At 62.1% G+C, this 27,400-nt stretch overlaps 2 protein-coding genes across 5 annotated transcripts; one reads left to right on the plus strand and one right to left on the minus strand.

The window, feature by feature from the left end:
* Positions 1–210: 210 nt before the first annotated feature.
* On the minus strand, positions 211–7,579 carry TRMT1 (tRNA methyltransferase 1). 2 transcript variants are annotated; one of them, XM_070492180.1, is made up of 17 exons: positions 7,432–7,579; positions 6,942–7,136; positions 6,799–6,854; positions 6,419–6,561; positions 6,065–6,252; positions 4,551–4,666; positions 4,356–4,468; positions 3,110–3,258; positions 2,850–2,936; positions 2,702–2,771; positions 2,484–2,618; positions 2,308–2,393; positions 1,900–2,008; positions 1,736–1,812; positions 776–895; positions 558–687; positions 211–383 (listed from the first exon to the last, which is right to left on the minus strand). In XM_070492180.1, the coding sequence occupies exons 2-17, from the start codon at positions 7,124–7,126 to the stop codon at positions 234–236; spliced, it is 1,914 nt and encodes a 637-aa protein (XP_070348281.1). In that variant the 5' UTR covers positions 7,127–7,136; positions 7,432–7,579; the 3' UTR covers positions 211–233. The 2 variants fall into 2 exon arrangements, with proteins under 2 accessions (XP_070348281.1, XP_014717201.2); XM_014861715.3 differs by having other exon boundaries at positions 6,942–7,225; positions 7,432–7,566.
* On the plus strand, positions 7,555–26,685 carry NACC1 (nucleus accumbens associated 1). Of its 3 annotated transcripts, XR_006516120.2 has the most exons (7): positions 8,753–8,885; positions 21,386–22,366; positions 22,446–22,619; positions 23,121–23,226; positions 23,321–23,418; positions 24,006–25,905; positions 26,414–26,685. XR_006516120.2 is itself a non-coding variant. In XM_014861717.3 (6 exons), exons 2-6 carry the CDS (start codon positions 21,394–21,396, stop codon positions 24,263–24,265), a joined length of 1,611 nt encoding a protein of 536 aa, XP_014717203.2. In that variant the 5' UTR covers positions 7,555–7,682; positions 21,386–21,393; the 3' UTR covers positions 24,266–26,685. The 3 variants fall into 3 exon arrangements, 2 of the variants coding, with proteins under 2 accessions (XP_014717203.2, XP_044607806.2); XM_014861717.3 differs by lacking the exon at positions 8,753–8,885 and adding an exon at positions 7,555–7,682 and having other exon boundaries at positions 24,006–26,685; XM_044751871.2 differs by having other exon boundaries at positions 8,709–8,885; positions 24,006–26,685.
* Positions 26,686–27,400: the final 715 nt, after the last annotated feature.

Below are 27,400 nucleotides of genomic sequence, written 5' to 3' on the forward strand. Positions count from 1 at the left end.
TCGGGCAGGCGGATGCTCGGCTCCCGCCCACCATACAGACTGAACAGCCCAGAGAGAAACGCAGTCAGGCAGGGACAGACAAGCCCCCAGATGCAGGGCTCCCAAGGGAGTTAGAACAGATGGACAGAGGAACAGACCCCAGACGTGCACTGGACAGATGGACAGACAAACCACAGGCAGCCTCCCCACTCAGACAAATGACAGTCAGGGGAAGGTGACATCACTTTATTGGTTCAGTCCACGCCTGGACCAGCGGCGGCCCCAGGCCCAGGGGGGCTCTGGTTGGGGGTCTGTGGACAGTTGGTGGGGGCGGCTTCAGCGGTAGCCTTGGGTGTCAGGGTGCTGTGGGAGTAGCAGCACTGGTCCCCCCGTTCACAGGTGCCCTAGTGGGAGGACAGTGGGTGTGAACTCTGGCCCAGAGCTCAGCAGCTTCCTCTGGGTTCCTTCCCTCGATGGAGAGTTCTCTCCCAGCCCTGCCTGCCCCTTGGCCCTGCTCTATTGTGGGAGGGGGAGGGGGGGTCCCAAGGATACAGCAGTGTGTGTGTGGGGGGTCTCACCTCCCTGAACCGCTTGCAAGGAAATGTCTTGAGCCGGGCAGCCCGCTGGTCCGGGTCCTCAGCCAGCTCCTTTCGCTTATTCTGGAACAGCTTGCATCTCTCCTCCATAGCTTTGCCTGCCGCCTTGCCCCTGTGCGAGGAGATGAGCAGCTGGGACCCCACCCGGCCTTTGCACCCCTGCCCCAGCCAAGCCCCACCCCCAGCACACTCTGGCTCACCCTGGCCGGGCACGGGGCCGGGGGCCCCAGTTGGCCTCAGGGTTGGCCTGGAAGCGCCTGAGTCCTCGCTGGCGAGAGCTGGGGTTGGCATCATCCCGGATGGTGAAGTTGGCCTGCAGCCTGGGGAAGGGGGGGTGGGGGCTGAGGGGCAGCCGCCATGCAGGCATGCACGGCCCGCCCACGGCCCGGCCACCTTGCTGCAGCTCCACGTGCCCTCAGAAGCCTGTGTGTGCCCGTGTCAGGATACCTTCCTTCACTTAATAAACGCTGATCGACGGTGTACCGTGTGCCTCACACCTGCTGCTGGTGGAGCTGTCATTCTACCGCACGAGACAGACGAGCGACGGGGCAAATCAGAAACCAACTGGCTATACTGTGTCAGTGCATGAGGTGAGAGTTTTGGGAAAAACACAGCAGGGTGAAGGAGAAGAGAATGGGGAAGCAAGACAGGGCAGTCAAGGAAACGTGAAGGAGGTGAGGGACCAGCCATGGGGGGTACCCAGGGACTTGCACTCCAGGTGGAGGGAACAGCCAGTGCAAAGGCCCTGAGGTGGGGCTGTGCCTGGTGAATCTGAGTGAGCGAGGCAGGGAGAGAGTGGGCATTAATGAGGGCAGGAAGGTGACAGGGAGATGGTGCAGGGCCTACAGGTAGAAACCTGGTTTCTACTGAGTGAGCTGGGAGCCAGGGAGGGTTCTGAGCAGAGGAAGGTCAGGATGTGACTCAGGTGCTCACAGGGGCCCTCTGGCTGCTGTGGGGGTGAGGGTGGGAGCTGGGGGACCAGGTGGAAGTGACTGTACTGGTCCAGGTGAGCTGTGATGGGGCTGGGCCAGGGTGGGGGCAGGAGGGAAGGGGGAGAAGTGGGTGGATTCTAGATTTCACTTGAAGATGAGCATGCGTCTGCGTGGGGAACTGTCTGTGTCCCACACCTGTGTGCAGCCACATCCATGTCCCGGCCGTACCTGGGCTCCACACCGAGAATGCGGAATGCCGGGCTGGTCTCCGACAGCCGCTCTCGTTTCACCGGATTCTCCTTCTCCTGGGAGGCAAAGGTCAGAGATCAGGAGATGCTGGGCCCCAACCATCCCACGTCCTGCTGTTTCCATCCGGTTGGGCCCGCCCTCACCCAGCAGCGCATGATGTCCCAGATGGCCGAGGAGGGGGCGTCTGTCTTCACGGCGTTCTTACAGGCATGAGAGAGCGAGACCCGGAAGCCAGCGTGGAGGAGGGCCGACCTGGGGACCGAGAGGGGCCGTGAAGGGGAGGTTGGACCCCGAAGCTGGTGCTGACCTGTGTGGGTGTGAGCCGTGTTTCCTAGACCAGAGTGGCTGTACATCTCACAGTGACTAGGTGGTCCGAGTGATGCCAGCCAATCAGAATCCTATGACTGTCCCCCAGCCGGGGCTCAGGGCCTCGGAGCTCTGTTCTGGGCCTGTGCACGAGCAGCCCTCCACCCAGCTTGCGTTTGATCTCTGTTTCCCAGGAGGCTCTGGTCTGAGGGCCTGAGCTGGCCCGGGGCGCCCGGCAGCCTCACCGCAGCTGCAGCAGGCTGGGCGTGTTGCAGTGGATGGTGCTGCTCAGCTGGTCCAGCGTGTAGTAGAGAGGCACGTCCGGGAGCTCCTGCCGGGGCACGGGATGGGCATGGGGTGGACGGAGGAAGGATGGCTGGGCACAGGCAGAGCCCCCTCCCCTCCCTGGCCCAGCCCCCACCTCGGTGATAACGCTCAGGACCCCGCGGATGCGCTCCGAAGTGCGGAAGCGGCCAGGGCTGGCGCTCACTGCTGCCAGGACACGGCCCACAAAGTCCAGGTCGTGAATGGGCTCTGCCCACAGCGGGCCGCTGAGCTGCAGACACATGGGCCAGGTGAGCAGGGACCGAGCCTGCCAGGACCGGGGCAACCCCCTCGCCTCGCCTGGCCCAGCCCCACCTGATGCCGCTGCCCGCAGTGCTCACACTCGGGGCCCACGGGGGGCCCACAGGCTGCAGAGAACTTGACCCTGTGTGGAGAGGGGTGGTTAGGAGGTGCCGACCCTGGGTGCCCCTTTCACCTCCCTCCCGGGCTCACTCGGGCTCACCGGCCGCCAGGGGCTCCTGACGCTTTGCTGAGGTGCTGGAGGTGGAAGGCCCCGCAGCCCACACACTGGAATACCAGCGCCTGCTTGCTGCAGAGGGACGGCATGGCCGCAGATGCCCCGCGTGGTCACCACCCTCAGGCCAACTCGGTCCCCTGTAGGATCCCCATTTCCCCAAGGCAAGACTATGCCCCCACCCGTGCCCCCAGGCAAGGCCCTGCTGCCTCCCTCAATCCAGCACGCCCACCCCAGCCCAGGCTAACCTGGCTGAGGCCTTGACCTTGGCCTGGCCAGTGAAGACACGGACAAACACACGCACGTAGAAGTCAGCGCTGACGCTGAGCACCGGCACCACAAAACGCTGGTAGCAGTTGGCTCGGAGGTCCAGGCTGTGCAGGACGATCCTCAGGGCCTGGGCGGGGCGGCCGTCAGCTGTCAGCCCTGCCCCCACTGCTGCCTCCCCCAGCCCGGAGCTGTGCCGGGACGGCCCCGAGTGTCCTGGCCACCAGACCCTCGGCAGGAGAGAGCGTCAGTTCTCTCAGCTGCAGAATTATAGTCGTCTCTGTTTCTATGGCCCTGCTGGGGCCACGGAATGACAAAGGATTGCACAGGCCCAGTAAACTGAACTCCCTCCGATGAGCATCATCAGGGTGCCCCGTGCTTGCGACGTGGCCGGGAGACCTATGTTCTGGGCCCTCACGGGCTTAGTGGACAGGAAGTGGGGGCCCTGGGAGCTGCAGAACCACTGGGGCCTCCTCCTCGCCCAGGGCCGTTTCTCAGGCTGACCTGATGACGGGGCCCTCAGCAACAAGGACGGAGACTGCCTCCTTTCCTGGTCCCTCGATGTAGCCAGCCCCTGCCCTCTTGAATCCCCACGGCAACCCAATGGAGTCTGAGCCATCATCCCACCTATTTCACAGATGCAAAAACTGAGGTCCGGAAAGGTGAAGTCACTTGCCCAAAGCCACCAGCGAAGCTAGGACTTGAACCCAGACCTGGACAGACTGGCTTAAAAATTTTGAGGGGCCGACCCCGTGGCCAAGTGGTTAAGTCTGCATGTTCCGCTTCAGCGGCCCAGGGTTTCGCCGGTTCAGGTCCTGAGCGCGGACATGGCACCGCTCATCAGGCCACATTGAGGCAGCGTCCCACATGCCACAACTAGAAGGACGTGCAACTAAGATATACAACTATATGCCAGGGGGATTTGGGGAGATAAAGCAGAAAAAAAAAAAAAACATTGGCAACAGTTGTTAGCTCAGGTGCCAATCTTAAAAAAAAAAATTTTTCTTTCAAAAGTTGTTATAATAGGGAACACTAGAGGGAATAATGTGACTGCCTGCTCCTAGCCTGGACAAAGCCACTGCCCCCAATGACCACGACCAACATCCCAGGCTCAGGAACGCTGCCAGTTGGAGGTGTGCTTATGCCACCAGCGAGGGAGGGGGCTGGCCCTGGCTGCCCGGAGGAAGCTGAGCAGGTCTGGGGTGGGAGGGGTGCTGGGGCCCTCACCATCTCGTGGCAGGCCCGGCTCTTGACGGCCATGGCCCCGTACTTGCTGTAGCACGTTTCCCCACTGTTCCCCGCCAGCACGGCCATGTCCGTGCAGGTCACGCACAGCAGCCCTGCGTGGGGAGAGGCTGGGCAGTGAGGACCCTCCACACACCCCGCGCCCCGCTCCAGCCCCCTGGACCAGCCCGACCTCACCTCCTTCACTCACAGCCTGCACAGCCGAATCCAGGAAGGGGGCAGGGCTGCCATAGGGGTCCAGGTCAATGACATCGAACCGATCCGACACCCTCTGGTGCTGGTACATCAGCATCCTGGGAGCAAGAGGACCAGGTCCTCAGCCCCCGCACCAGAGACCTGCTCTGTCCCCGACACACGTTTGCTCATGCAGGGTGACAGCTATGGCCTGGCCGCGGGGGTGGCTGCCAGTGCAGCTCCTGGCCTGGGCATTGACTAACTGGACGCCTCTTCCTCCTCGGGCTCAGTCTATCCATCTCTAATGATAACAGTAACCGCAGCCAGCACCAAGGGAGCACACATATCCTGACACTGTTTCCAGCAGTTTAGAGACGTAGTCACTCATCCGATCACACAACCTTCCGAACCACTCCGCGGACCCGACACCACGGTTGTTCCTTTCAGGGTGACGAATGCGAACTCGGCCTTCTCAATGCAGCCTGCTGGGACCTCAGTATTTAAAACCGCGACCCCCCTCGCCGCCTCCTCCACCCCTGCACCCTCAGTTTTCTCCCAGAGCACTTCTCACCTCTCATTTGTACATAATTTACTGATTACCGTTATTGTCTGTTATGGTCTGAGCTCCTATTACATCTTAATATGGTCAGGAGCGCAAATATTTATTTACTTGTTTTCTGTAAAAGGTCAGACAATGAATATTTTAATTTCAAGCTTTGTGGGCCAAGTATGGCCCTTACCACGTATCTTTCTTTTTTTAAAACTTTAAAAGGCCACTCGTGGCCGAGTGGTTAAGTTCGCGCACTCTACTTCGGTGGCCCATGGTTTCGCCACTTCGGATTCTGGGTGTGGACATGACACCGCTCATCAGGCCATGTTGAGGCAGCGTCCTACATGCCACAACTAGAAGGACCCACAACTAAAATATACAACTATGTACTGGGCGGCTTTGGGGAGAAAAAGCAATTGGAAAAAAAGATTGGCAACAGTTGTTAGCTCAGGTGCCAATCTTAAAAAAAAAAAAAAACTTTAAAAGGTGAAAAACATTCTTAGATGGTGGGCCATCAAAAAGCAGGCTGCAGGCCTCACGGGCTGCAGTTTGCTGTCGCCTGCATTAGAACGTGAACTTCACAAAGTTAGGGGTTTTGTGTGTATTGTTTACTGATGCCTTCCTGGCACTGAGAACAGTGCCTGGCAGACAGTGGACACTGGATATATGCAGGTTCATTTGAATGAATAAAAGAAGTATAAGAAGTGAAATCTAAAATGGAAACCCTAACAGTACTGATTTCTGGCACCAAGCACGGGCTATGCAAGTATTCTCTCTCATTTAATCCGTACAGCACTCCCATAAAACCACTGTCCTCATTTCACAGACAAGGAAACAGGGCTCAGAGAGGCTAAGGCACTCTACCAAGGTCACAGAGCAAGAATAGGACAGAGCTAGGATATGACCCAAGGCAGCCTTGCTCCAGAGGCCACCTTCCGGCCACTAGGCTCTGCTGCCGCCAACCTACCGGGCGTCTGCCTGGCTGGGCTGCACCAGGTGGGCCACATCGTTGAGCTGCACATTGCGGTGCATGAGATCCACGGCTCGGGCAGAGGCATCGTTGGCAACCACGCATCGGAGCCCAGGGACCTCTCGGGCAAAGCGAATGGAACGGAGGCCCGAGGCTGCCAGGCCCTCCAGGATTCGAAGGCCTTCCTATTGGAGTAAGCAGGGAACGCCACTCACCTCAGTACCTCCATCGTCTCCTGGGCCCCAAGGAGCCCCGACCACCCACCTCCTACAGCTCTCCCCCTCCAGGAGCCTTCCTTTCTCCATCAGCCACTGGACCCCAGGGCTGCCACCTCCTGTGCCCAGGCCCCACCTCACAGATCTCCCCCACAGCGGCTGTTCGAGGGTGGTCTCCTGGGGCCAGCTTTGCACCCTCTTTCAGCTCAGCCTTGTCCTCCTCTTGCTCCGACAAGTCCACGACCACCTTTTGCATGTCCTTCTCACCTGGCACCTTGACTGCAGCCACCGAGAAACACGAGTCAGGGGATATGCAAGCTCCCTCTGAGAAACCTCCCACTACAGAAAATGCATGGAAGAAAAAATTCCCCAAAGTCCCTGGGGAAAGGCTGAAGAAGAGCTCAGGGCCTGCTGTGCCGCTGGAGCCCTTCCGGACTTTCAGGCAGAGGGGGCGGGGCAGGAAGAGAGCTCAGTTTGGACCTCCCACGCCCACCAGGAGCCCGGGCCTTCACTCACTCTGGATTCCTTTAGCCCCAAGCTGAATGCGAGCAAACTCGGTGATCACAGCACACCTGCGGGAGACGGAAGGTGCAGCTCACACCCCCTCATCCTCAAGGGCCCACTGCCCTCTGCCAAGCTGACCCTGGACCCCTGCTCACGTCAGGTCCCGGTTGAACTCCTGCACTGGATTGTAGAAGACTTCGTTGGCGCTGGGGAAGGCGATCTTGGCTGTCCCCTCGGTGACCATCGTCTCCTGAGCTTCAGGTGGGCGCTCTTCTCCGCAGGGCCCGGTGCCGTTCTCCATCGCGGCTGAACCGGGCGGCGTTTGGGGCTGCCCGTCCATAAACTGGGCTCTACAGAGAATTCGGGCGGAGCGGAGAGTCAGGCTTAGCCACAGAACGATCCTTGTACGGGACATCCGCGGCGCCTCTGCCCGCTAAGCCTGGTTCGGGGGGCGGGGGAGGGCATAGGGAGAGAATCAGAGAGCTGCGTTCCCGGGCCGGTGGCCTACACGTCTGAGGCTAAGGAGACCCCGTGGGCTGGGTAAACTGACACCACCCTCCGTCTTCAGCGGACCGGCCCAGGAAGCCCTTGAGAGGACTCACCCCCGGTCCGGATCCCTCCCCTCGCCACCCAAACCCTCCTCACCTTCTCTCGCGGCACCTCCGGGAGAACCGAATTAATCTGGATGCACGTTTCCCGGATTAAGTCCTGGGCGCCGCCATGTTGGCACGGGGGAGATCACGTGACAGGATCTAGCCAATCGGTGATGCTGCCTACAATGGGCGGCCGGGATCAAAATGCACGGAAAGCGCTGAACGTGTTGGGCGGGTGGCCTCAAATCACAGCTGCTCTCCTGAGAAGGGTCACGTACTAGCCCCATTTTACGGATGAGGAAGGTGAGGATCGGAAAAGGGCGGTAAGCGGAGAAATCCAACACCTATTGGTCGTCTCCTCCCTGCTATAAACGCATTATTTCAGGGCACCCTGCAGAAATCTCAGGCTCTGAAGTAAGATTTACTGAGTTTGCATTCTGGTCCTATCACATGCTCTTGGCAAGTTACTTAAACTCTCTGGGCCTCACTTACCTGGTAAATGAGAATCCTGGCTTCCTAGGGAGAACAAGGTAAATGGCAGAATGCCTGCAAACAGTGCAAAGCAGCCCTTCTCACATTGCAAACTCTGGGTAGGTTCGAACCGGGGCGGGAGAGAGAGCGTAGCTGTCTGGACCGCCTGGGCTCCGGTCCCAGTTCGCCTTGTTACCTGTTCTTAACCCTCTCTCTGCAAAGTTTCTCTCCTTGCAAAATGGGCAGAACATTTTAACGTTCTTTGTTGAGTTGTGGTGGGTTTTAAACGAGTTCTTGCAGGTTAAACGCTTCCTACGGAATCTGGGATCGCGTAAGCATCATAAAAGCGTTCACTTTTGTCGTCGCTTCTTAAAGCCCTGCTTTGAATGCTGGCACCCGCCACACTTACTTGCTGTGTGATTTCGAGCAGGTCTCCTCATCTCTTTGTGCCTCCCTTTCTAGAAAGTGTGTGTGTGTGTGTAATAATTTCTATCTGAAAATGTTACTGTGAAGTTTAAAGAAGATAGTTCCCACAAAGAGCCTGAAACAGTGCCCGGCACAATAAACAGAAGTCACTATTGTTTCTGTTTCACAGGAAACTAAAGCTCCCGAAAGGCAGAGCGACTTGCCCACGGTCGCGGGACTAGAAGGTGGCGGGGTCGGGATTCGAACCACCCGGCAGAGCCGAGGTGCTGGCGGGGACCCCGAGGGGCGGGAGGCAGGCGCCGGAGACGGAAGCAGGGGCGCGCTCGGCACTCGGCTGGCCTCGCCTTGGGGGCGGGGCGGGGCCGCGCGCTCCTCCCCGGCCGGGCTGCGGCGGCGGCGCGGCTTGCGCTCGCTCGGCGCTCGGCTGAGGCGGCCTGGCCCACAATGAATGGCCGCCGCGGCTGCCGCTGCTGCTGAGGCGGAGGCCGCGGAGGCCGCGGAGGCGGAGGCCGAGGCCCCGGCGCAGGGGGGCGCGCCCCGGGCCCAGGCCCGGCCCCAGCCGCCGCTGCGGAGCCCGCCGGGAGCCCCCGGAGCGCGGCCACGGCGCAGGTGAGGCGGCCTCGGCCGGCCGGGGCGGCGCGAGGGCGTCGGGGCCGGGCGGGAGGGCCGGGGTCCCCGCGCGGAGCGGGAGCCGCCCGCAGCCTGCGCGCTGCCCGGGCCGGCGAGGGCGGGGAGCCGGCGGCCTCGCGCCCAGCCCAGGCCGGGCCGCGGGCTCGGGGGCGCGGGACCGGGCCCAGGCCGCTCCCCTCGGCCCGGCCGGGGGCGCGAGGCCGGGCCGGGGCAGCCGCAGGCCGGAGGAGGAGAGCGAGGCGGCGCCCGGGGAGGCGGAGGGGGAGGGGAGGAGCGGGCGGCCGCGGTCCGGCCGGGGGGAGGGGCGCGGCGCGGCCGGAGGGAAGCGGCCCGGAGGGGCGGGGAGGGGCCGGCCGGGCAGGTACGGTGCGGGCGCCGGAGGAGGTGGGCGGGTCGGGTTACAGGCCCGGGGGCGGCGGAGGAGCAGCCCAGGAAGTGGGGCAGGGTGGGTGTGGGCGGAGTCGGGCGGGTGGGGGCGGATGGGCGATCCCGGAGATGTTCGCGGGGGTCACATGAGGTTAGCGCCCGGAGAGCCGTGGGGGAGGGGGAGCCGGATCCAGGGCGGTGGGGGCGGTTGAGGAGCGGCCGTGGGAGCGCTGGGAGTGGGGGCCGGCAGCGCCCTGGGGCTGGGCTGCCGGGGATGTGGGCACAGGTCCCGAGAAACTAGTGTGATTCGAAGGCAGAGCCCGAGCTGTGCCCCGCTTCCCGGCCCGGGCTTAGCTCTGGGCCCAACCTGGGGCTTCCCTCTGTCCCCATCTCTGGGTCCCTGACCGACTCTTTGGGCAAGCCTCTGCCGACTGTCCCAAGGGGCTGGCCCGCCAGCCGGGGGTGTGTGGGCAGCTTGCGAAACCGCCTGGAACTCCTAGCTCCGGCATCTTGTTTACCAAGGTGGGGGGGGGGGCTTTGCACACTCCCACCCCCGTGTATCTGCAGGAAGACATCCAGCCGCTCTCACCTGAGTATCTTAGGATCCTAGATTCTTTCCCACTTTGTGTGCTCAGAGCCTTGAGGCTCAAGCCTAGGGGATGGGACCTCGCAGCCACCATCTTATACCGTGGTCTCACAGGCACCTGCTCCCCGGAGGTGTGCAACTGGGAAGTGAGCATATAAAGCTCGGTTTATTGTGTCTTGGGGACTCCTGGTGGGGGGAAGGTAGGTCACCCAGAAGGGGATGGCCTCAGGCATCTGCACCCTGGCCCAGGCCTGTGGGGCTCCTGGCCCCAAGGCTCTGCCTCCGGGGTGCTGTTACCAGGCCGGCCCCATGCAGAGCTTGCTGGTCCGATGAGCTCATTGATTGCTCACCATCCCCGGCTCAGCTTAGGCCTTCTCCATGGGACAGACAAGGAAGCTGAGGCTCCAGGGGGTGGCTTGTTCCAGGTCACACGACTAGACAGTGGCAGACTGGCTTGACTGACCCTCAGCACACAACTGCGGTCCTGCAAGCCGGCCTTCGAGGGACGTGGCTGGAACAGCTCCCCACTGGAATTCTCTGCCCAGGGCTTGCCTCCTGCCCATCCCCGGGGGTGGGTCAGTACCCTTGTGGACAGACTTGAGTTTTTCTGGTGTCCCAGGGAGCTGGAACAGCAGAAGCTTATTTCTCAGAGACTTGGTGCTATCTTGTCCCCTGTTCCCTTTCTGAGGGCCAAGAGATCAGGGGTTGCAGAACTGTGGGCTGGCTGGGGGGGCCGTGATGAGGATGGGGCCTGCCTCCGGAGCTCTATTTGCCTTGGCTTGCTTGGTGTCTCCTTTCCCCACGTTGGTCCCCAGTCAGACCACCCCAGCTTGCCTTCCTTCTCTAGGCCAGTTGCAAGGCTGTTCCCAGCATGTCCCGGGAATGTTCACTTGGGGTCCTCAGCACATGATGCTGGGTTGAGTGGTGTCAGCCAGATCTGGGCTTCATGATGGGTTATCACCCTCATTGTCTCCCTTCCCACGTCTCCCCATAGTTCCTAGAACTGCCCTCCACCTGGGCCTTGCCCTCCCCTCCCTGGCTGGCCTACTGCTTCTGGGAGGGGTAGAAACTGGGCCAGCCGCCCTGCGTGAAGAGGCCTTCCCCCTGCCTGGTTGGGCTGAGGCTGGCTGCCATGGCACAGACCGGGGCCTCCTGGGTTTCAGGCAGGGCCCTGGGCTGGGCACTGAGGACAGGGTGGCTACCTCTGATCACACAGCTCGAACAGGGGCAGAGACCGGTGGGAGATGGCCAGAGCGTGTGGCTGGCAGAGAAAAGGGCAGTGAGTCGCTGTCTGCTCCTGAGCTGGAGGAGAAGATGTCCTTTATAGTTGCCCCTCTGTGGGGACTTGGAGTGCACAGACCTGAGCCACCAGAGGAGGCCAAACGGCCGCGGGGGCAGGTGCAACAAGTCAGGGGACCCTTGGGACAGCTGTATGTCACTGGGGTGCCACCTCCCCGCTAGGGGCGGGGAGCAGCCTAAAGACTGGATCTAGAACTGCTCTCAGCACCTTCTAGTAAAGGTGGCAAACCTCAGCCAAGCAAATGCTCCAGGGCGTTTCTGATACCCGTGCATGTGTGCGGGAACAGCACAGGACAGCATGAGGGGTGAGTGCGGGGTGATGGCAAGCTTTGGGGGATCAGGGAGGGCCTCCTCCGGGAGAGCTGGGTTCCTGGAGAAGAAGGCAGCCTGCGGGGGTCAGGGAGGGGCGAACGCTCTAGGTGGTGGGATGTGCCGCTGAGAGCCTTTATTGAGCACGTGCCAGGCTCCTGTTGAGCGCTCTAAACATCTTGTCTTCGTGTGGGAAGGAGTGAGGGCGATCTTAGTGTGGAGGCAGACCCCCAGTGGTCTTCACAGAAAAATGGCACCCTGTCTTAGGGTCTCCTGCATCCACGGCCTTTCAAACTCGGCCCAGCCTGGCAGTGGGGAGCCCCAGCGGGTTCTTGGGCAGGGCTGCGAGGAGAGTTGAGTCTTTGTCGGCCTTGCAGGACTCCTCATTGGGGTCAGCCTGGAGTCATGGGGTTCAGAGAGGGGAGGGGGGTGGGCCCAGTGAGGTCTGACCCGGCGTCCCTCAGTGTCACTGCCAGAGCCTGTGATGGAGAAGGGAGCATTGGTCGAGGTGACGGTGTACTTGCCAGCCCCTGCTCCTTCTCTCGGGTCCTCCCTGCCCCTCACCTCTGACCCCTTTCCTGTGTGCCAGGCTACTCTGAGCACTTTACATACTTTTAACTCTTTTAAGCCCATGATTACCTAACAGGTGGGGCGTGCCTGTCGTTGTGGAAGAAACTGAGGCACTCCAGTCCTTCCTTCGGCCAGGCCCCAGGGTGACCTGCCTGTCACCCTGCTCCCCTCTTCAGAAGCCTGGGGGGCAGCCCTCTGGTCCCCTGTCTCCTTCCCCAGCCCCGTTGTGACTAGCAGAGCGTGTGGGCCGCTTCCCTGCCTCTGCTCCTGGGTCGTCCCCCCCCCATCTCCCCCGGAGAGCCCTCCGAGCCACAGAGGCTGTGAGGGGCTGGGCCGGTGGCTGTCATGCTGTGTCCAGTGTCTGCTTGTGCTCCTCCATCCCATCTCTCCGGTGCTGCCTCCTCAGGGAAGGTGTCAGTGTCCCCAGCTCTCCGACCCTCTGTGAGGACGGTGGCTCTGTCCTGAATGGAGCGGAGGGTGGGTGAGGGGGAGCAAACAATTGAGTAGAGTCAGCTTCCACAGTTGACGCACAGCCAGGAGACCCAGGGCAGAGGTCTTGGCCTTGGTGCCTCGGTGTCCTCGTCTGATAAGTGGGACGAGCAGGCGTACCCGCTGAGGCTCTCACCTGGGGGCCATACTTGCGAGAGGGCTGCAGACATTTTCGGTTGTCCCGGCGGGGGACCTGTTGGCCTCTAGCGGGTCTAGGAGCTACGGATGCTGTGCAGCATCGGCTCAGGTACCGGGCTGCCCCACCACAGAAGAATCCGGCCCCGGGGTCCCTGCTGTGGCGTCTGGGTGTGAACAGATGAAGCTGCCAGGGCACGGGGGTTGGGGGAGCCCTCCAGAACTATTTCCTTGTCATCGCCTGAAATGGCGGAAGGTTCTGGAGGTGCTGAGAGGCGTGAGGTGTCTCCGCTCTGCCTGGGAGTTACTGTCCGCGAGGGGCCGGGACGGACAGAAGGGGGTGCAGTTGATACTCACCACTGGCCTCACTGCGCGCTGACTGCAGGGGGAGCGCTGATCTACCCATGTTACTGGGCGGGTTAATCCCTGCAACAGTCTTGTGAGGCGGTGGCAGCTGTTAGCCCATTTTATAGATGGGAAGACTGATGGAGGGGGTAAGCACCGCTAGAGAGAAATGTTTTCGGGAGCACAGAGAAAGGAAAGTGTCATTCTAAGCAGGAAGAATGTAAAAGCTATGTGAGCCTAGGAAAACTACGGTTTCCATTCTCGTGTCCTGCTGAGGCCTTGCCTGGTCTCCAAGCACATCAGTGTCACCTCAGGGCCTTTACATTTGACGTTCCCTCCACAATTTGCTTGGCTGCCACCCCCATGTCGGTCGGGTCTGAAGACACATGGGGACTAGGATATAACTCAGAAGGGTGGGCTTCTGGGCCTAATGGGAGGGGGCTGGGGCTGCTAATGGGTTCTCCTGGAGGCGCTGCAGGTGCCGGCCAGGTTGCTGAGGATGAGGAGTGGGAGGAGGGAGGAAGGAGAGGCGCAGCGAGCCTGCTCACTCCCAGAGGTGGTAGCTGGGGGGAGGCTGGGCGGAGGAAGAAGGCTGGCTGCCCACCCGCGGGGAGCAGAGAGGAGCACCAGCCTGGCCCTCGGGGGCCCCAGAGAGGACACGCCCAGTGAGGATCAGGAGCCCTGGCCTTGGCCCGGCCCCCATTCCTGACTCTGGCCTCGGAGCCCCCATTTTCCCATCCGCGAAGCAGATCTAGTCATGGAGGCTGCTGGCCTCGGAGCAGAGGGACCGTGCAGAGGACAGGCGCAGCCCAGCCACCTGGCCCAGCACGGTTAGGAGCAGCCGGCCCATCAGCGCCTTGTGCTTAGGCAGCAGCCAGGCAGCCTGGGTGGCCTCCTGGGCCTCGTTCGCTCTCCTCATCTGTAAAATGGCGCCAGACCTGTTTCTTCCTTGGAAACCGTTGGGAGGAGTGACTGAATGACCCCTCCAAGCCCTCGCCGGCGCTGGCACCGCAAGGGCAGCATGGGTGCCACTGCTGATCCCGTCACCCACCATGGGCCTGTGGGAGTTTTTCAGGGAGAAAGAAAATGAACTAAATGAGCGTGTACTTTAAAGAAAGTACGGATGCCGACAGGAGGCTCTGCGCAGTCAGCTCCCACTCCCGTCTTCACTAGCCACCGTTGGCCTGAGCCCCTTTCCATTTCAGCCCCTGTGGAGAGCCCCTGTATTTCTGCAGGAAGGCACCCCCAGCAGCCTGGGGTGTGCCCCTTTCCTCCCCCCACTGCCACGCTGACCTCGTGCTGAGCTGAGGGAAGGACTGTGAGGCTGTCTGGGGCTTTGGGTCCTTCTTTTTTTCCTTCTTTTGTTTTTGCTGAGGAAGATTGTTGGCGAGCTAACATCTGTGCTAGCCTTCCTCTGTTTTTCGCGTTGGACGTCGTCACAGCATGGATTGACGAGCGGTGCTGGGTCTGCACCCAGGACCCGAACGTGCAAACCCCAGGCCGCTGAAGCAGAGCACACGAACTTAACCACTATGCCACTGGGCTGGTTTTTCTTAAACTTGAAATTGGTTTCTTTTGACTGGCTTACACGTCAGTGGGCGGCTCACAGCTTCCCTGGAAAGTCAGCAGGAAAGAGAGCCCTGGCGAGGCACAAATCTGTGCCCCTGCCCCCCGCTGGCTTGGCGTTCAAGGCTTCCTTCCCAAAAGCTGGCTGTGTGCGCTCCCAGGGCTCGCCCTGCCACACGAGCGCATCTGTTTCCAGCCTCTCACACCCCACCGTGGTCTGGTGGCAGCGTGAGCAGTCGGTGGGAATCTGGAGATCACTCACACTGAGCCCCAGTGGGACCCTGACTGCAGGCCGCCCCCTGGCACAGCTGCCAGAGGAGGGCACCCGTCTGCCCGGCACCTTCCGTGTGCGGGGGTCACCCCTGCCCAGCCTCGGACACCTGTTCTGAGTCCCGCCTTATTTAGTCATATTAGTGTGGAACAAAAAAGGGAGTTAGGTTGGAAGTAATAGAAATAATTTTTCATTTCGTTCACTCTGCAAAGAACTATTGCACACCCATTGTGTGCCTGTCCGGTGCTAGGGGCAGGGGACGCAGCAGCGTGAACCACTGCCTCCCCGGGGAGCTGACGCAAAGCCAGGGACACCTCTGGTTCGCTAGATGGGGGTAAGCGCCTAGCGGGAGGCGCCGCTGAGCCGTAGGGCTTGGGAGAGGCCCTGTCTTGGGAAATTTGAGATGGAGGACTGGGGACAGTGTGAGGGCTGTGGCCGCCTCGGGGACAGCATTCTAGGACATACGGAGCAGGCAGGGCCCCGTATGCATTGTGGGCCCCCAGGGGCGATCCTCTGGGCCGGGGGTGAGCACTGGTTTGGAAGGAGTCTGGTGAATCTGAGGGCCTTTCTGGTGAAAGCTATAGCCAGAGCAGGCCTGGCGGGCAGCGGGGACAGGGGCTTGGTTGTGGGCGCGTTGAGTTGGCACCTGGTGCATGTGTGAATCCAGGAGGCCCGAGCCAGGGGCTCTGGGGGTGGGGGGTGAGCAGACGGTGTTTCCAGCCTGTCTTGGCTGGGGCCACCCCACCAGACTAGCCCAGCCATTTATTTTCTGAGTTCTGAAGGCTGGAAGCGCCAGCTCAGGTGCTGGCTTGGTCGGTCCTGGTGAGGTTCCGGTGCTCATGTGCCTCTCCTCGGTGTGCACACGCAGGAGACAGCTCGCTCTCCCTCCGCAGGCCCCAGTCCTTGAGGATCAGCTGCTCTCCCGAGCTCCTGGAGCCGGCGTGCCTCCTGAAGGCCCTCCCTGCACGTGCAAGCTGGGGCTGGGACTGACCCAGGGGAGGCCGGGCCCACCAGGCCACCCCAGCCAGCCCTGAGGCCGAGCACGAGCTGGGGACGGCCTTCGCCCTCCTTCACTTTCTGGAAGGGCCACACTTGCTCCTCCCTTGGGACTCGGCATGCCGTCTCTGGGCCTTGAGGGCCGTCCTCCAAGCCTGCACTGCCTCATTAGATCTGGCCACCCCCCCCCCCGCCCCCCCATTCTCAGCTCTGGTGTCAGCCCTTCTGGGCGAGGTCACAGGCCTCACAGTACATTGGTGTGTGAGGTCCGCCAGACCGTGAGCCTGAGGCAGGGCCTTGTGTGCGCTGTGGCCTGGCCCAGGCAGGTGCTCGGCAAATATTTGTTGAGTGACTATTGGGAGGTCATGGAAACCGCATGCTGCGCCCTCATGTTTCACCCAGGGCCAGGGCATTGGCAATGCTGGGACAGTCCCTCAGCCCTGGGTGGCGCTAGGGGCTGCCCCTCCCCTCCAGGGGGCTGGGACCCCAGAAGGTGGGCAGGCTGACATGCCAGGTCATGACAGAGAGGATTCCAGTATGGTTCTCGCCCTCGGGGGGTTTACGGTCCCGTGGGTTTAGTGTTTTAAGAGGCACACTAAGGCTGCCAGTGCCGGGAGAGGCAGGCAGAGGTGCGTCTTCTCCAGTCTGTGGGATTCCCGGAGCAGGGGGAGCTGGGTCGAAGGGCAGGGTGCACAGCCTGGGGGCCAGGAGTGCGCTTGAGGCCCCATGGGGTGGGGGTGGGGTGCTCGGCTTGGTGGGGACAGAATCGCTGGGTGGTTTAGACACCCTGATTCTTGGCTCCATCTCGTCGCTCCCCAGCCAGCAGGTGACACAGGCCGACACCAGCTTTAGGCCCATTTCTTCTGGGAGCCCGTCATGGCTCCCCCCTCAGGCTGGTGCCAGTAAGAGGCTCTGCGCAGGGCTGCAGCTGGGGCTCCTTCTGAGCCCGGCTGACTGGGTTGGGGCAGTTGCCGCGGGAGGGAGGGGAGCCCTGGGCTGGATCTCTTGGGTCTCCTGTGGCTTCTCACTATGGTCCCATCCTGGCAGGGCAGCAAGGCCACACAGGGTCTCTGGAACTCACAGACCTGCCATCCCTGTCCCCAGCCCTGGGGGGTGGGGTCCTGTGAACTGATCGATGGAGCTGTGTGCACTCCTTGTCATCCTGCCACCCCCAGCCCCCAAATTGATAATCGGAGACTTCATAGCCCTGGGTGCTGGACTCCGAGGTCAGGGTTCACAAGGCATAGGGGACTGCAGCCTGAGTGTCACATTGGCTCTTGCCCTCAGGACCCCTCTCCTTGCATCTGTTCCCCCATTGCTGGGTGCTCCCCACACAACCCTCTTGTGCCAACTTCCAGAGGGCGGTCAGGCCCTGAAGTCGGGCTGCCTAGGCTGCAGTGGGGCAGGACCGCACTGTGTCCCTACCCACAAAGGGGGCAGTCCCATTGCCCTTTCGGAGGTGACTCTGAAGGCTTGCAGCAGTGCCTGGCACTCCAGGCACAGCTGGGGGACCCCTCAGAGTGCCCTCTGCAGCCCCAGGAGCATCCGCCCCCGTCCAGCCTCTTCCCCTCCGCCCCCCTCCCCACTCTCCCCCCAGCTGGCGTCATCTAGTCTTGCCTTGGCGCTGTCTGCCTGCCTCTTTCTGCACTGTTAATACGTTACAAATACAGGCGCGCATCACTGACGACAAGATGCATCGTTTGGCGATGTCATCGCTGTGCAGACATTGCAGTGTGTGCTCGCACAAGCCTGGACAGCATGGCCCTCTACACCCCTAGGTGGCGTGCTGCGTGTCTCATGGGACCACTGGCACGTGGTCTGCCATTGATGGAAACGTCGTTACCCAGCGCGTGACTGTATTTGTCGAGCGTCTGCCTCTGTTCAGAGTCTCTCATCATGAATGAGTGTGGTGAGAATGTCTGCCCTGGTGGAGCCAACAGTCTCCTTGGAGAAGTAATTGTGCACACAACTCTTAGACCGGATGAATGAGTCCTTGTGTTACAGATGGACTGACTGAGGCACAGAGAGGCCAGGAGCTTGCCTGAGGTCACACAGCTAGGGAGTGAGGGGGCCTGGCATCAGAACCCAGGTCTGGGAGCTCTGGCGCTGCCACATGCCTGTCCTGCCTTGGTCCCCCTCCTTGCAGTGGGAGCCTTCCAAGCCAGGGTCTAGAGCACCCCTCCAGGGACTAGGGGCCCGCCCGTCCCTTGACTGCCTCTGCCCTGGCCACTTGGGCCCAGGACCTGGAGTGACTTCAGTTTGGCAGCCTGGGGAGGTGGGTCGGGGCTGCCAGGCCCCTGGAAGGGGCTCTCTGGGCTCTGTCCTGTGCCTCCACTTGGTGCTTCAGTTTCCCCTGCCTCATGCAGAGGGCCGGCTCCTGGGAGGTGTGTGCTGCCATCTGACGGGGCTCCCTGTCAGCACCTCCCCTTCTCATTGCCCTAAGTTGCTTTTGGTGGCGGTGACAGTGATTTTCATGGGTGGGGCACAGCTGAGGGAAATCACCAGTTTCAGTGCCCAGACAGATCCAGGTTTGCATCTTGTCCTTGGCATTTACTCACTGTGATCTCGGGACAGTCCTTAACTTCCACGTGGCCTCAGTTTCCCCAGCCGAGAGCTAGGAGTATGAAATCAGCCCCATGGGCATGCTCAGAGGATCAGGGAGCTCATGCTGGTCCCCTTGGCTCGTTGGCAGCCTGGGCGCAGAGGGGCAGGCCCACGTGTCCCTCAGGGGCTGCCCCAGGGCAGCTCAGTGCACATAGACTGAGTGCAGGATCAGGCTGGCCTTATGAGCATCTGTCTCCAGATGGAGAAGAGGTCTGGCTCTCCTTCCAGGAAGGAGTTAGTTCTGGAGCCAGGACTCACCCTGGCCCCGAGGTGCTCCTTTGAGCCATGGGCAGGAGGCTGCTTCTGTTCCTCCAGGCAGCCCTCACAGAATGAACCAGGTCTTCCCAGGGAGGGCCCAACTTCACTGTATCCCCAGGGCTCAGGCCATGGAGGGACTCGCAAGGGCCTCGAGAATGTGGGCAAGACAGGCAGGAGGCCTGAAGGCTGGCCTGTGGTGAGGGCAGGAGAGGTGGGGGCTTGAGTTAGTTCCTGCCCCAAGGCGTGTGTGCTCCACTGCCCTGACACCCTCTAGGATTGCAGGGACTCTGGTAAAGCCACACCAGCCCTCCAGGCTCTTTTGTGACTGCCACAGAGTGCGTACATGCCCCTTCCACCCAACCAGGTCTTCCTCCCCAGTCGAGATGTGCCGGAACGTGCACTGGTGGTCTGGGCTCCGATGGAGGGGTTGACGCATTCGAGAGGCTCCCCCATGTGCTCTCCACAGGGTTGGGGTGGGCTCCCTGAGCAGATCACAGGCTGTCCCTTAGATTTGTATTTCTTCCCCCTCCCCAAGCACTTTGGGGTTAATCTGCGTAGATAGGTGTGGTATGATTTCACACGTTTTATTTATTTATTTTGAGGAAGATCAGCCCTGAGCTAACTGCTGCCAGTCCTCTTCTTTTTTGCTGAGGAAGGCTGGCCCTGAGCTAACATCCGTGCCCATCTTGCTCTACTTTATATGTGGGATGCCTACCACAGCATGGCTTGTCAAACAGTACCACGTCCACACCCGGGATCCGAACCGGTGAATCCCAGGCCGCCGAAGCAGAACGTGCTAACTTAATCGCTGCGCCACCGGGCTGGCCCCTGTTTTATTTATTTTAAAGTGTTATTTACTTTCATAAATAGGTGATGTGTTCACCAGGTTCAAAATTCAAAAGACCCAGAGTATTCATGGCAGGTCCCCAGTTCTGCTAGAAGAAACCAATCATACGGTCTCCCTCCCTCCCTCCCTCCCTCCCCCCTCCCCCTCTCCCCCTCTCCCCCTCTCCCCCTCTCCCCCTCTCCCCCTCTCCCCCTCTCCCCCTCTCCCCCTCTCCCTCTCTCCCCCCTCCCCCTCTCCCCCCTCCCCCTCTCCCCCCTCCCCCTCTCTCCCTCTCTCCCTCTCTCCCTGCCTCCCTCCTTCCCTCCTTCCCTCCCTCCCTCCCCCTCTCCCCTTCTCCCTCTCTCCCTCTCTCCCTCTCTCCCTCTCTCCCCCCTCCCCCTCTCCCTCTCTCCCCCTCTCCCCCCTCCCCCTCTCCCCCCTCCCCCCTCCCCCTCCCCCCTCCCCCCTCCCCCTCTCTCCCTCTCTCCCTGCCTCCCTCCTTCCCTCCCTCCCTCCCCCTCTCCCCTTCTCCCCCTCTCCCCCTCTCCCCCTCTCCCTCTCTCCCTCTCTCCCCCTCTCTCCCTCTCTCCCTGCCTCCCTCCTTCCCTCCTTTCCTCTCTCTCCCCTCTCTCTCCCCCCCCACGGCTTCGTTGAGCTGCACACCCCGCAGAGCCTGTCCACGTCTGCTGTCCAGTTGGGTGGTTTAGTGTGTCCACAGAGCTGTCAACCACCGCACTCAGAACGTTTTCTTTACAGCAGGAAGCCCCGCGTCCCTGTGCTCGCACCTCCCCTGGCCCGGCCTGGCCCACCCCGCCCTAGGCAGGTGCTCCTCTGTTTTCTGTCTGTGGATGTGCCTGTTCTGGACATTTCCTAACAGTGGCGTCACACGCTACGTGGCCTTTCATGACTGGCAGCTTACACTGAGCGTAACGTTTCCGAGGTCCGCCCGCGGTACCCCCTGTTTCAGGGCCTCCTTCCATTTGGTGGCTGAACCGCATCCCACTGCGTGGATGGATCACGTCGTGTCCATCCGTTCCTCACCTGATGGACGTTTGGGTCTTTCCCATCTCTTGGCGGTTGTGACTAGTGCTGCTGCACACGTGCGTGGACTGGTTTTTCTGTGTGTTTTCATCTCTCCTGGGTATAATTCTGTGGAGTGGCATTGCTGGGTCGTGTGATAACTCCATGTTTAACCAATGGAGGAACCGCCAGACTGTTTTCCCAGCAGCGGCACTGATTGACGCTCCTACCCGCTGCAGGAGGGTTCCGATTTCTCATCCTCGCCGCTTAGCCCATTCATTTTCACCGGCCCAGTGGGTGTGACGTGGTGTCTCGTGGTTTGAATTTGCATTTCCCTGATGATAAGTGATGTTCTCCTGCAACTTCAGGGTTTCTTGAGTGGTCATTCAGTCATTCGATAAATGGTGATTGAGGGTCCTGTGCTCAGCACTGCGGATGCAGCGTGAGAAACCTGACGGCCCCGGCCTCTTGATGTTTCTCTGCCCGCGCCCTTCAGAGTGACCCTGTGCGTGCAGTGCTTGTCACAGGCAACACTCGCTGTTGTGAACTGAGTTCACAACGTGGGTGCTCTCTTGTGTGAAGTCAGTTTAACATTCAGGCACGTGTTTGGCAGTGTGCCTTTGCCCTCCTGGCTGCAAGGAACAGCATGTGGCCACCATCGCCTGGCGCTGACTTGGCTGATCTGACAGTCTCACAGGGACGAGTCTGGCTGGCCAGGAGTGGGTGGTTCCGTGCGGTCCTCACAGCCAGGGCACATTCCACCAGGCCGATGGCCGTGCTCCCGGTGTCTTGTGCCGCCTGACCCCGGGCCTCCCTCTGTCTCCCTGTCCCCCGTGCAGCTGCCACCATGGCGCAGACCCTGCAGATGGAGATCCCGAACTTTGGCAACAGCATCCTGGAGTGCCTCAACGAGCAGCGGCTGCAGGGCCTGTATTGTGACGTGTCCGTGGTGGTCAAGGGCCACGCCTTCAAGGCCCACCGGGCCGTGCTGGCCGCCAGCAGCTCTTACTTCCGGGACCTGTTCAACAGCAGCCGCAGTGCTGTAGTGGAGCTGCCCGCGGCCGTGCAGCCGCAGTCCTTCCAGCAGATCCTCAGCTTCTGCTACACGGGCCGGCTGAGCATGAACGTGGGCGACCAGTTCCTGCTCATGTACACGGCCGGCTTCCTGCAGATCCAGGAGATCATGGAGAAGGGCACCGAGTTCTTCCTCAAGGTGAGCTCGCCCAGCTGCGACTCCCAAGGCCTGCACGCCGAGGAGGCCCCGTCGTCCGAGCCCCAGAGCCCCGTGGCGCAGACGTCAAGCTGGCCGGCCTGCGGCACCCCGCTGCCCCTGCTCTCGCGAGTCAAGACAGAGCAGCAGGAGTCGGACTCCGTTCAGTGCATGCCCGTAGCCAAGCGGCTGTGGGACAGCGGCCAGAAGGAGGCGGGGGGTGGCAGTGGTGGCGGCAGTGGCAATGGCAGCCGCAAAATGGCCAAGTTCTCCACGCCAGACCTGGCCGCTAACCGGCCCCCACAGCAGGCCCCGGTGGTGGCGGCAGTACAGCCTGCTGGGGTGGCCATGGCAGGGGCCGCTGGGGCCGGGGCCGGGGCCGGGCAGCCAGCTGGGGGCACGGTGGCCGCAGGGGGCGTGGCAAGTGGGCCCAGCACCTCGGAGCGAACCAGCCCTGGCACGTCGAGCGCCTACACGAGCGACAGCCCTGGCTCCTACCACAACGAGGAGGACGAGGAGGAGGACGCAGGGGACGAGGGCACGGACGAGCAGTACCGGCAGATCTGCAACATGTACACCATGTACAGTATGATGAACGTCGGCCAGACCGGTGAGGCGCCACCCAGCACCCCGCCCCCCCACTCCCCTGCCACCCGGGGCCCTGACACCCGCCACGCTCTCCTCCTCAGCCGAGAAGGTGGAGGCCCTCCCCGAACAGGTGGCCCCCGAGTCCCGGAACCGCATCCGGGTGCGGCAGGATCTGGCGTCTCTGCCGGCCGAGCTCATCAACCAGATCGGCAACCGCTGCCACCCCAAGCTCTACGATGAGGGCGACCCCTCCGAGAAGCTGGAGCTGGTGACAGGTGGGCTGGCTCGCCTCCCTCCCCCGCCCCTCCCCTTGGGCTTCGGGGCCCTCTGGGCCGGTGGCCGCTGACGTGGGGGCCTGCTGCCCACTGGCTGTGTCTTGGGGCATCTGGCACCCCTGGGCGTTGGTTCCCGTCAGAGCCTAGCCTCCAGGTCTCTGTCCCGAGGCTGCTCTGAGTGTTGGCACCCGCAGCCCCCGGGGAGGGTAGACTCGCAGCGTCACAGCGGGTTTGAGGGTTAAGCAGCGCAATGGTTTAAGGATTTGGCCCTCAGAGTCCAGGCGCCGGCTGGGTGGGCAGAAGCAGTGGCGCGTGAGCAGGGCCTGGCATGGTGTGGGTCCCCCGGGACGGGGGCACCATCCCAAGCACTGAGGAGGCCACCCTGGGGTCAGGTGTCGAGGCTCTCCAGGGCTCTGAGAAGTGGGTTGGCCCAGGCCAGGGCCCGGCCACGTGGGAAACGTGGCACTCTGGGGCCCCTGGCCACCTTCCGCTCCCCTCCAGGCACCAACGTGTACATCACGAGGGCGCAGCTCATGAACTGCCACGTCAGCGCGGGCACGCGGCACAAGGTCCTGCTGCGGCGCCTCCTGGCCTCCTTCTTTGACCGGTGAGGCCCTTGCCAGGGCCCGGGGGGTGGGAGCGGGCTGGCCCATGCCCTCACTACCACAGGGGCCTGATCTCCCCCCACACCCCCGCCCCAGGAACACGCTGGCCAACAGCTGTGGTACTGGCATCCGCTCTTCCACGAACGACCCCAGACGCAAACCGCTGGATAGTCGCGTGCTCCACGCTGTCAAGTGTGAGTGCCCAGCCTTCTGGGGGTGGGCTGGGGCTGGGCTCAGGGTGGGCAGGTGGTCTTTTTTGCTGGTGTTGGCCTTCATGGATGGGTAGAGTTTGGTGTTAAGAAGGATTCTGAGGTTCAGTCTAGGCTAGGGAAGAGGACTGTGGTTGGTTAGAGATTTCTTCATGGTGGGGGGTGGGGCAGGGCACTGAAAGAAAGCCTGTGTCAGGCATGGGGAGGGGGTCCTCAAACTCAAGGTGGTCACGGAGTGATGAAGTAGCCCCTCCCCAGCCAGTTGTCAGGAGGGAAGTCTAAGTTTTCACAGGGAATCTTCTAGTTCCTGAATTCTAGCAAACGATCCATGTTTTTCAAGACTACTGGGCCATCCCAGCAACTTGCACGTCCCGTGCACACAGCAGAGCCGTCAGGCGTGTGGTTTAGGTGCTGTCTGCGGGGCCTCTGTTCTCTCACTTCTGAATGGGGTTTGGGGTGCCCTGTGCGAGCGTGTGCTTGAGGGGGTGTTCAGGAGCTGCGTGGCTGCCCCTGTCGGTGGGGTGGAAGGCCAGGGCCCTGCTTGGCCTGACTCGCCTGCTCTGCCCGCACAGACTACTGCCAGAGCTTTGCCCCCAACTTCAAGGAGAGCGAGATGAACGCCATCGCGGCTGACATGTGCACCAACGCCCGCCGCGTCGTGCGGAAGAGCTGGATGCCCAAGCTCAAGCTGCTCACGGCCGAGGGCGACGCCTATACCACCTTCATCAGCGACACGGGCAAGATAGAGCCAGACATGATGGGCGTGGAGCACGGCTTCGAGGCGGCCAGCCATGACAGCGAGGCGGGCCCGTCGGCCGAGGGCCTGCAGTAACCCCGCCGGGCCCTCCCGAGGGGCCTCACACTCCCCCTCCCGTCACACCCGCCCGCCATCTTGGTCACGAGCTACTGTCTGTCCCTCCCCAGGACCCACGGGGGGGCGCTGCATGCTCCCGGCCCCTCTGCCCTGTCCCACCCCCTGACCTCCATCCGAGCGGGCTGGGCGAGGACGGCCATGGGCGAGCTGGGCGTGGCCTTCTCTTGCACACACTGGTGTGCGGTCGGGAGGTGTTGCCCCCTCCTGAACCCTAGCAATCGGCTCCCCATTCCCCCGGCCAGGACCCCCCAGGCCCTGGGCCGCGCACGGAAGCATTCCTCAGGCTCCGCCCCTCGTGCGGCCCCTGGGACTCGCAGGGGCCCTGGGGTTCTCAGGACCCCCCCCCGCCACCACCTCCCAGTGCTTCCACGTTTCCAAAAGCGCCTTCCTGTCCCTGCACCTGTGCCCGTGCCGGGGCGGCTGCGAGGGCCGCGGGGACTGCCCTTGCACAGCGGGAGACGGGCGCAGAAACTCCACGCCTCCCCTGCGGTCCCTTCTCCCTCCCGTCCGAGCGCAGCCTCTGGGGCCTGAGAGGGGCAGTCCTGAGTGAGGGGGCCCTTGGGGGCAGACTGGGGGTCTCTGAGGACAGAACGAGGGGCTTCCGGGGGTGGCAGAAGCGTGTGCGTATGTGTGCGCGCGTGCGTGTGTAGAAGTTTTGCTTTTAAACAAATGAAGATCGAGGAGGCAGCAGGACCAGGGTTGGAACCAGGGGAGCCGGCTGGGGGGGCTGCTGTCCCCCCTCCCTTCCCCGCCCCGCCCCACGGCAGGGCTCCCAGCCCCCACCCCCTGTACATACTTTTTAAAACATTTTTTTAGCTAATGAAATATTGAAGTATAAGATTTCTTTTATTTTTCAAACCAGCAGGACTGTGTCTGCTGTCCCCTCCGGTCCCTGGGGCCGTGGAAGGCAGTACAGGGCAGGGGACCGGGGGCAGGCTGCAAGTGTGCATGTGTGTGGAGTGTGGGTGCGCGTCCCGAGGGGGCTCAGGCCCAGCTACCACCTCCCCCCGCTGCTCCCCCCAGGGCTGCCTTGAAGGGTGTCCCAGGCCTGGGCGCATTGGCTGAGCCCAGCTCTGGGGACGGGGCAGGCCTGCTTCCATCGTTCACAGCTGTCCGCAGAATCTTCTCTAAGCATTCCTCTCTCCTCGCTCAGGCGAGTGGTTTTGTTCTGAGTTGGACTTGTGAACTTGGAGGGTTCTTTTTAGTCCCCGTCCCCACACTGGGTGTCACTTCACATGTTGTGTTTCTGTCTTGAGCCCTGTCCTCACTGCCTCTCGTCTGCTCCCGGCCCCTCTCCAGAGGCAGGGGGATCCCGCCCCCACTGGCCCCCTACAACCTGGCCGGGAGGCCCCGACCAGCAGCCCCGCCAGCCTGCGGGGGGCCCTCCTGGCGTCTGCTTGTGGCGGGGCGGGGCTGGGGGGGTCCTGGCACTCCGCTAGTCTCCCTCACCGGCGCCTTTCACCCCTGGCAGCCACGTGTGGGGGGTCGACACCCCAGCTAAAGCACAAGCACCTTAGTCACGCCCTTCCTGCCCCCACGTCCTGGTCTCCACACCCTACCCCAGCATCGATCCCAAAGCACAATATCCTGGTCACTTGGTAAGCCACCCAAGGCCAAGGGGCGGGCTGGGGCCCCGCTAGACCCCAAAAGGAGGCAGGAGTCCCCAGGCGCTGCCCATCCTTCCAGGCCTTAGCAGGGGCCACTCTGGGACTGGGGTCTTGTCCCTCCCCTCCCCCTTGGCCTGGGCAGGCCCCTGCCCAGCCCTCCCTGCCTTGTCCTGGGGGGCAGCTTGCCCTGTCCCCCTCCCCCCTCTTCCAAGCCCCTGCAGCACTGGGCTGGGTGGCAGAGCCCCCTCATTTCAGGGACCCCAGGAGGTGCCCCTGGCTCCGGGACTGTGTGTGGGTCTGGGTGGGTGGGGGGTGGGGAGAGGGGCCAGGCGGGGGTGCAGGGGAGGAAACTCCTCACCAGGAGAGCCAAAGACAGGGTTGTGCCTTACCCCGGGAGCCACCCCGTGCCCCTCCCGCCCTGCCCCTCCCGGGCGGCCTGCTGCTTTCCCTCTGCCTGCCCTGCCCTGCTCTGAGCTGCATGGTCCCCCACCCCGGGCAGCCAGGAAGGAGCACGAATGGAGAATCACTGACCGACGCAGAAAGACTGTGGGGTCCACCTCCCAGGCCGCCTGCCCACCCGCACCTCTGCCACGCAGGACAGACTGTGCCCTGTCCGCGTGGAGTGCCAACGCCCTCCCCCTGGCCGAGCCCCTCCCTGGGCCCGAACGTGAGATTGCACATTAACTACTGTACGGAGAAGAGCCGCACTGGGAAATGTGAACCCGAGCGTCAGTGATGCTGACAGGAGAATAAATGGACGCCTTTGTAACAGCCGGCCTGCACGCTGCTCACTGGGGCGGGGGGCTCCACACCCACAGGGGCAGCCGGGCCCCGCTCAGGATCAGCCGTGCCCTTTTCAGAGGGAAACAGAGGCTCAGAGCCAGGCCGCTGACAGCTTCCACGTACAGCCCTTGAGGCTGCCCCTGCACACGTGAGCCCAAAATCCCACAGAGGTGTCCCATGGAGCCCCTTCAAAACGGGCTCGCCGCCCTTCTTTGCTCTGACCCCAGAACCACATCCCGAACACCCACACCCTGCACCCTCCGGATTCAGCACCACACGTCAGGAAGGGACAGGCATGAGACCGTGAGTCCCAGCTCAGCCAGTGATGGTTGAGATACTTGAAATGGGGGTGGGGTCCCCAGGGGGTGAGAAGACAAGAGGGGCCCCTTGATTCAGAGAGATTTCAGCCAGCGTGGGAAGGTTATTTAGCCATCTCAGGGGTCCTGTCGTCAAGTCAAAAAAATCTCTGCTGGGAGGTGGGCAGTGAGGTGTCACCTCCACCCCAACCAGGTGTGTCCCCCTGGGGTGACGGGGAAGGCCCAGCCGTCCATGGGGAGGGTGCGGAGTGACAGCTCAGACCTGCGGGTGGCTTGGGCTTCATCCGCCACAAAGGGTTTTGGGGAGCCAACATCGCTAACAAACCCCACAGGTGATTGAACCAAAGTGGCCTCGAGTAACAGGAAGTCTGTCTGAACAAATGTGT

Source organism: Equus asinus, chromosome 20 (assembly GCF_041296235.1).
Source record: "Equus asinus isolate D_3611 breed Donkey chromosome 20, EquAss-T2T_v2, whole genome shotgun sequence".
NCBI lineage: Eukaryota > Metazoa > Chordata > Mammalia > Perissodactyla > Equidae > Equus > Equus asinus.

What these genes read in the sequence shown, in the direction of transcription:
- TRMT1 (XM_014861715.3), bottom strand. Translation starts at nt 7,201, where the DNA reads ATGTCCCGTACAAGGATCGTTCTGTGGCTAAGCCTGACTCTCCGCTCC. An exon ending in CTGTGGGGGAGATCTGTGAG is followed by an intron (nt 6,253 to 6,418) that starts GTGGGGCCTGGG and finishes TTACTCCAATAG; the next exon opens with GAAGGCCTTCGAATCCTGGA. An exon ending in CCCAGCCTGCTGCAGCTGCG is followed by an intron (nt 2,009 to 2,307) that starts GTGAGGCTGCCG and finishes CTCGGTCCCCAG; the next exon opens with GTCGGCCCTCCTCCACGCTG.
- NACC1 (XM_014861717.3), top strand. Translation starts at nt 21,394, where the DNA reads ATGGCGCAGACCCTGCAGATGGAGATCCCGAACTTTGGCAACAGCATC. An exon ending in GAAGCTGGAGCTGGTGACAG is followed by an intron (nt 22,620 to 23,120) that starts GTGGGCTGGCTC and finishes GCTCCCCTCCAG; the next exon opens with GCACCAACGTGTACATCACG. An exon ending in CGTGCTCCACGCTGTCAAGT is followed by an intron (nt 23,419 to 24,005) that starts GTGAGTGCCCAG and finishes CTGCCCGCACAG; the next exon opens with ACTACTGCCAGAGCTTTGCC.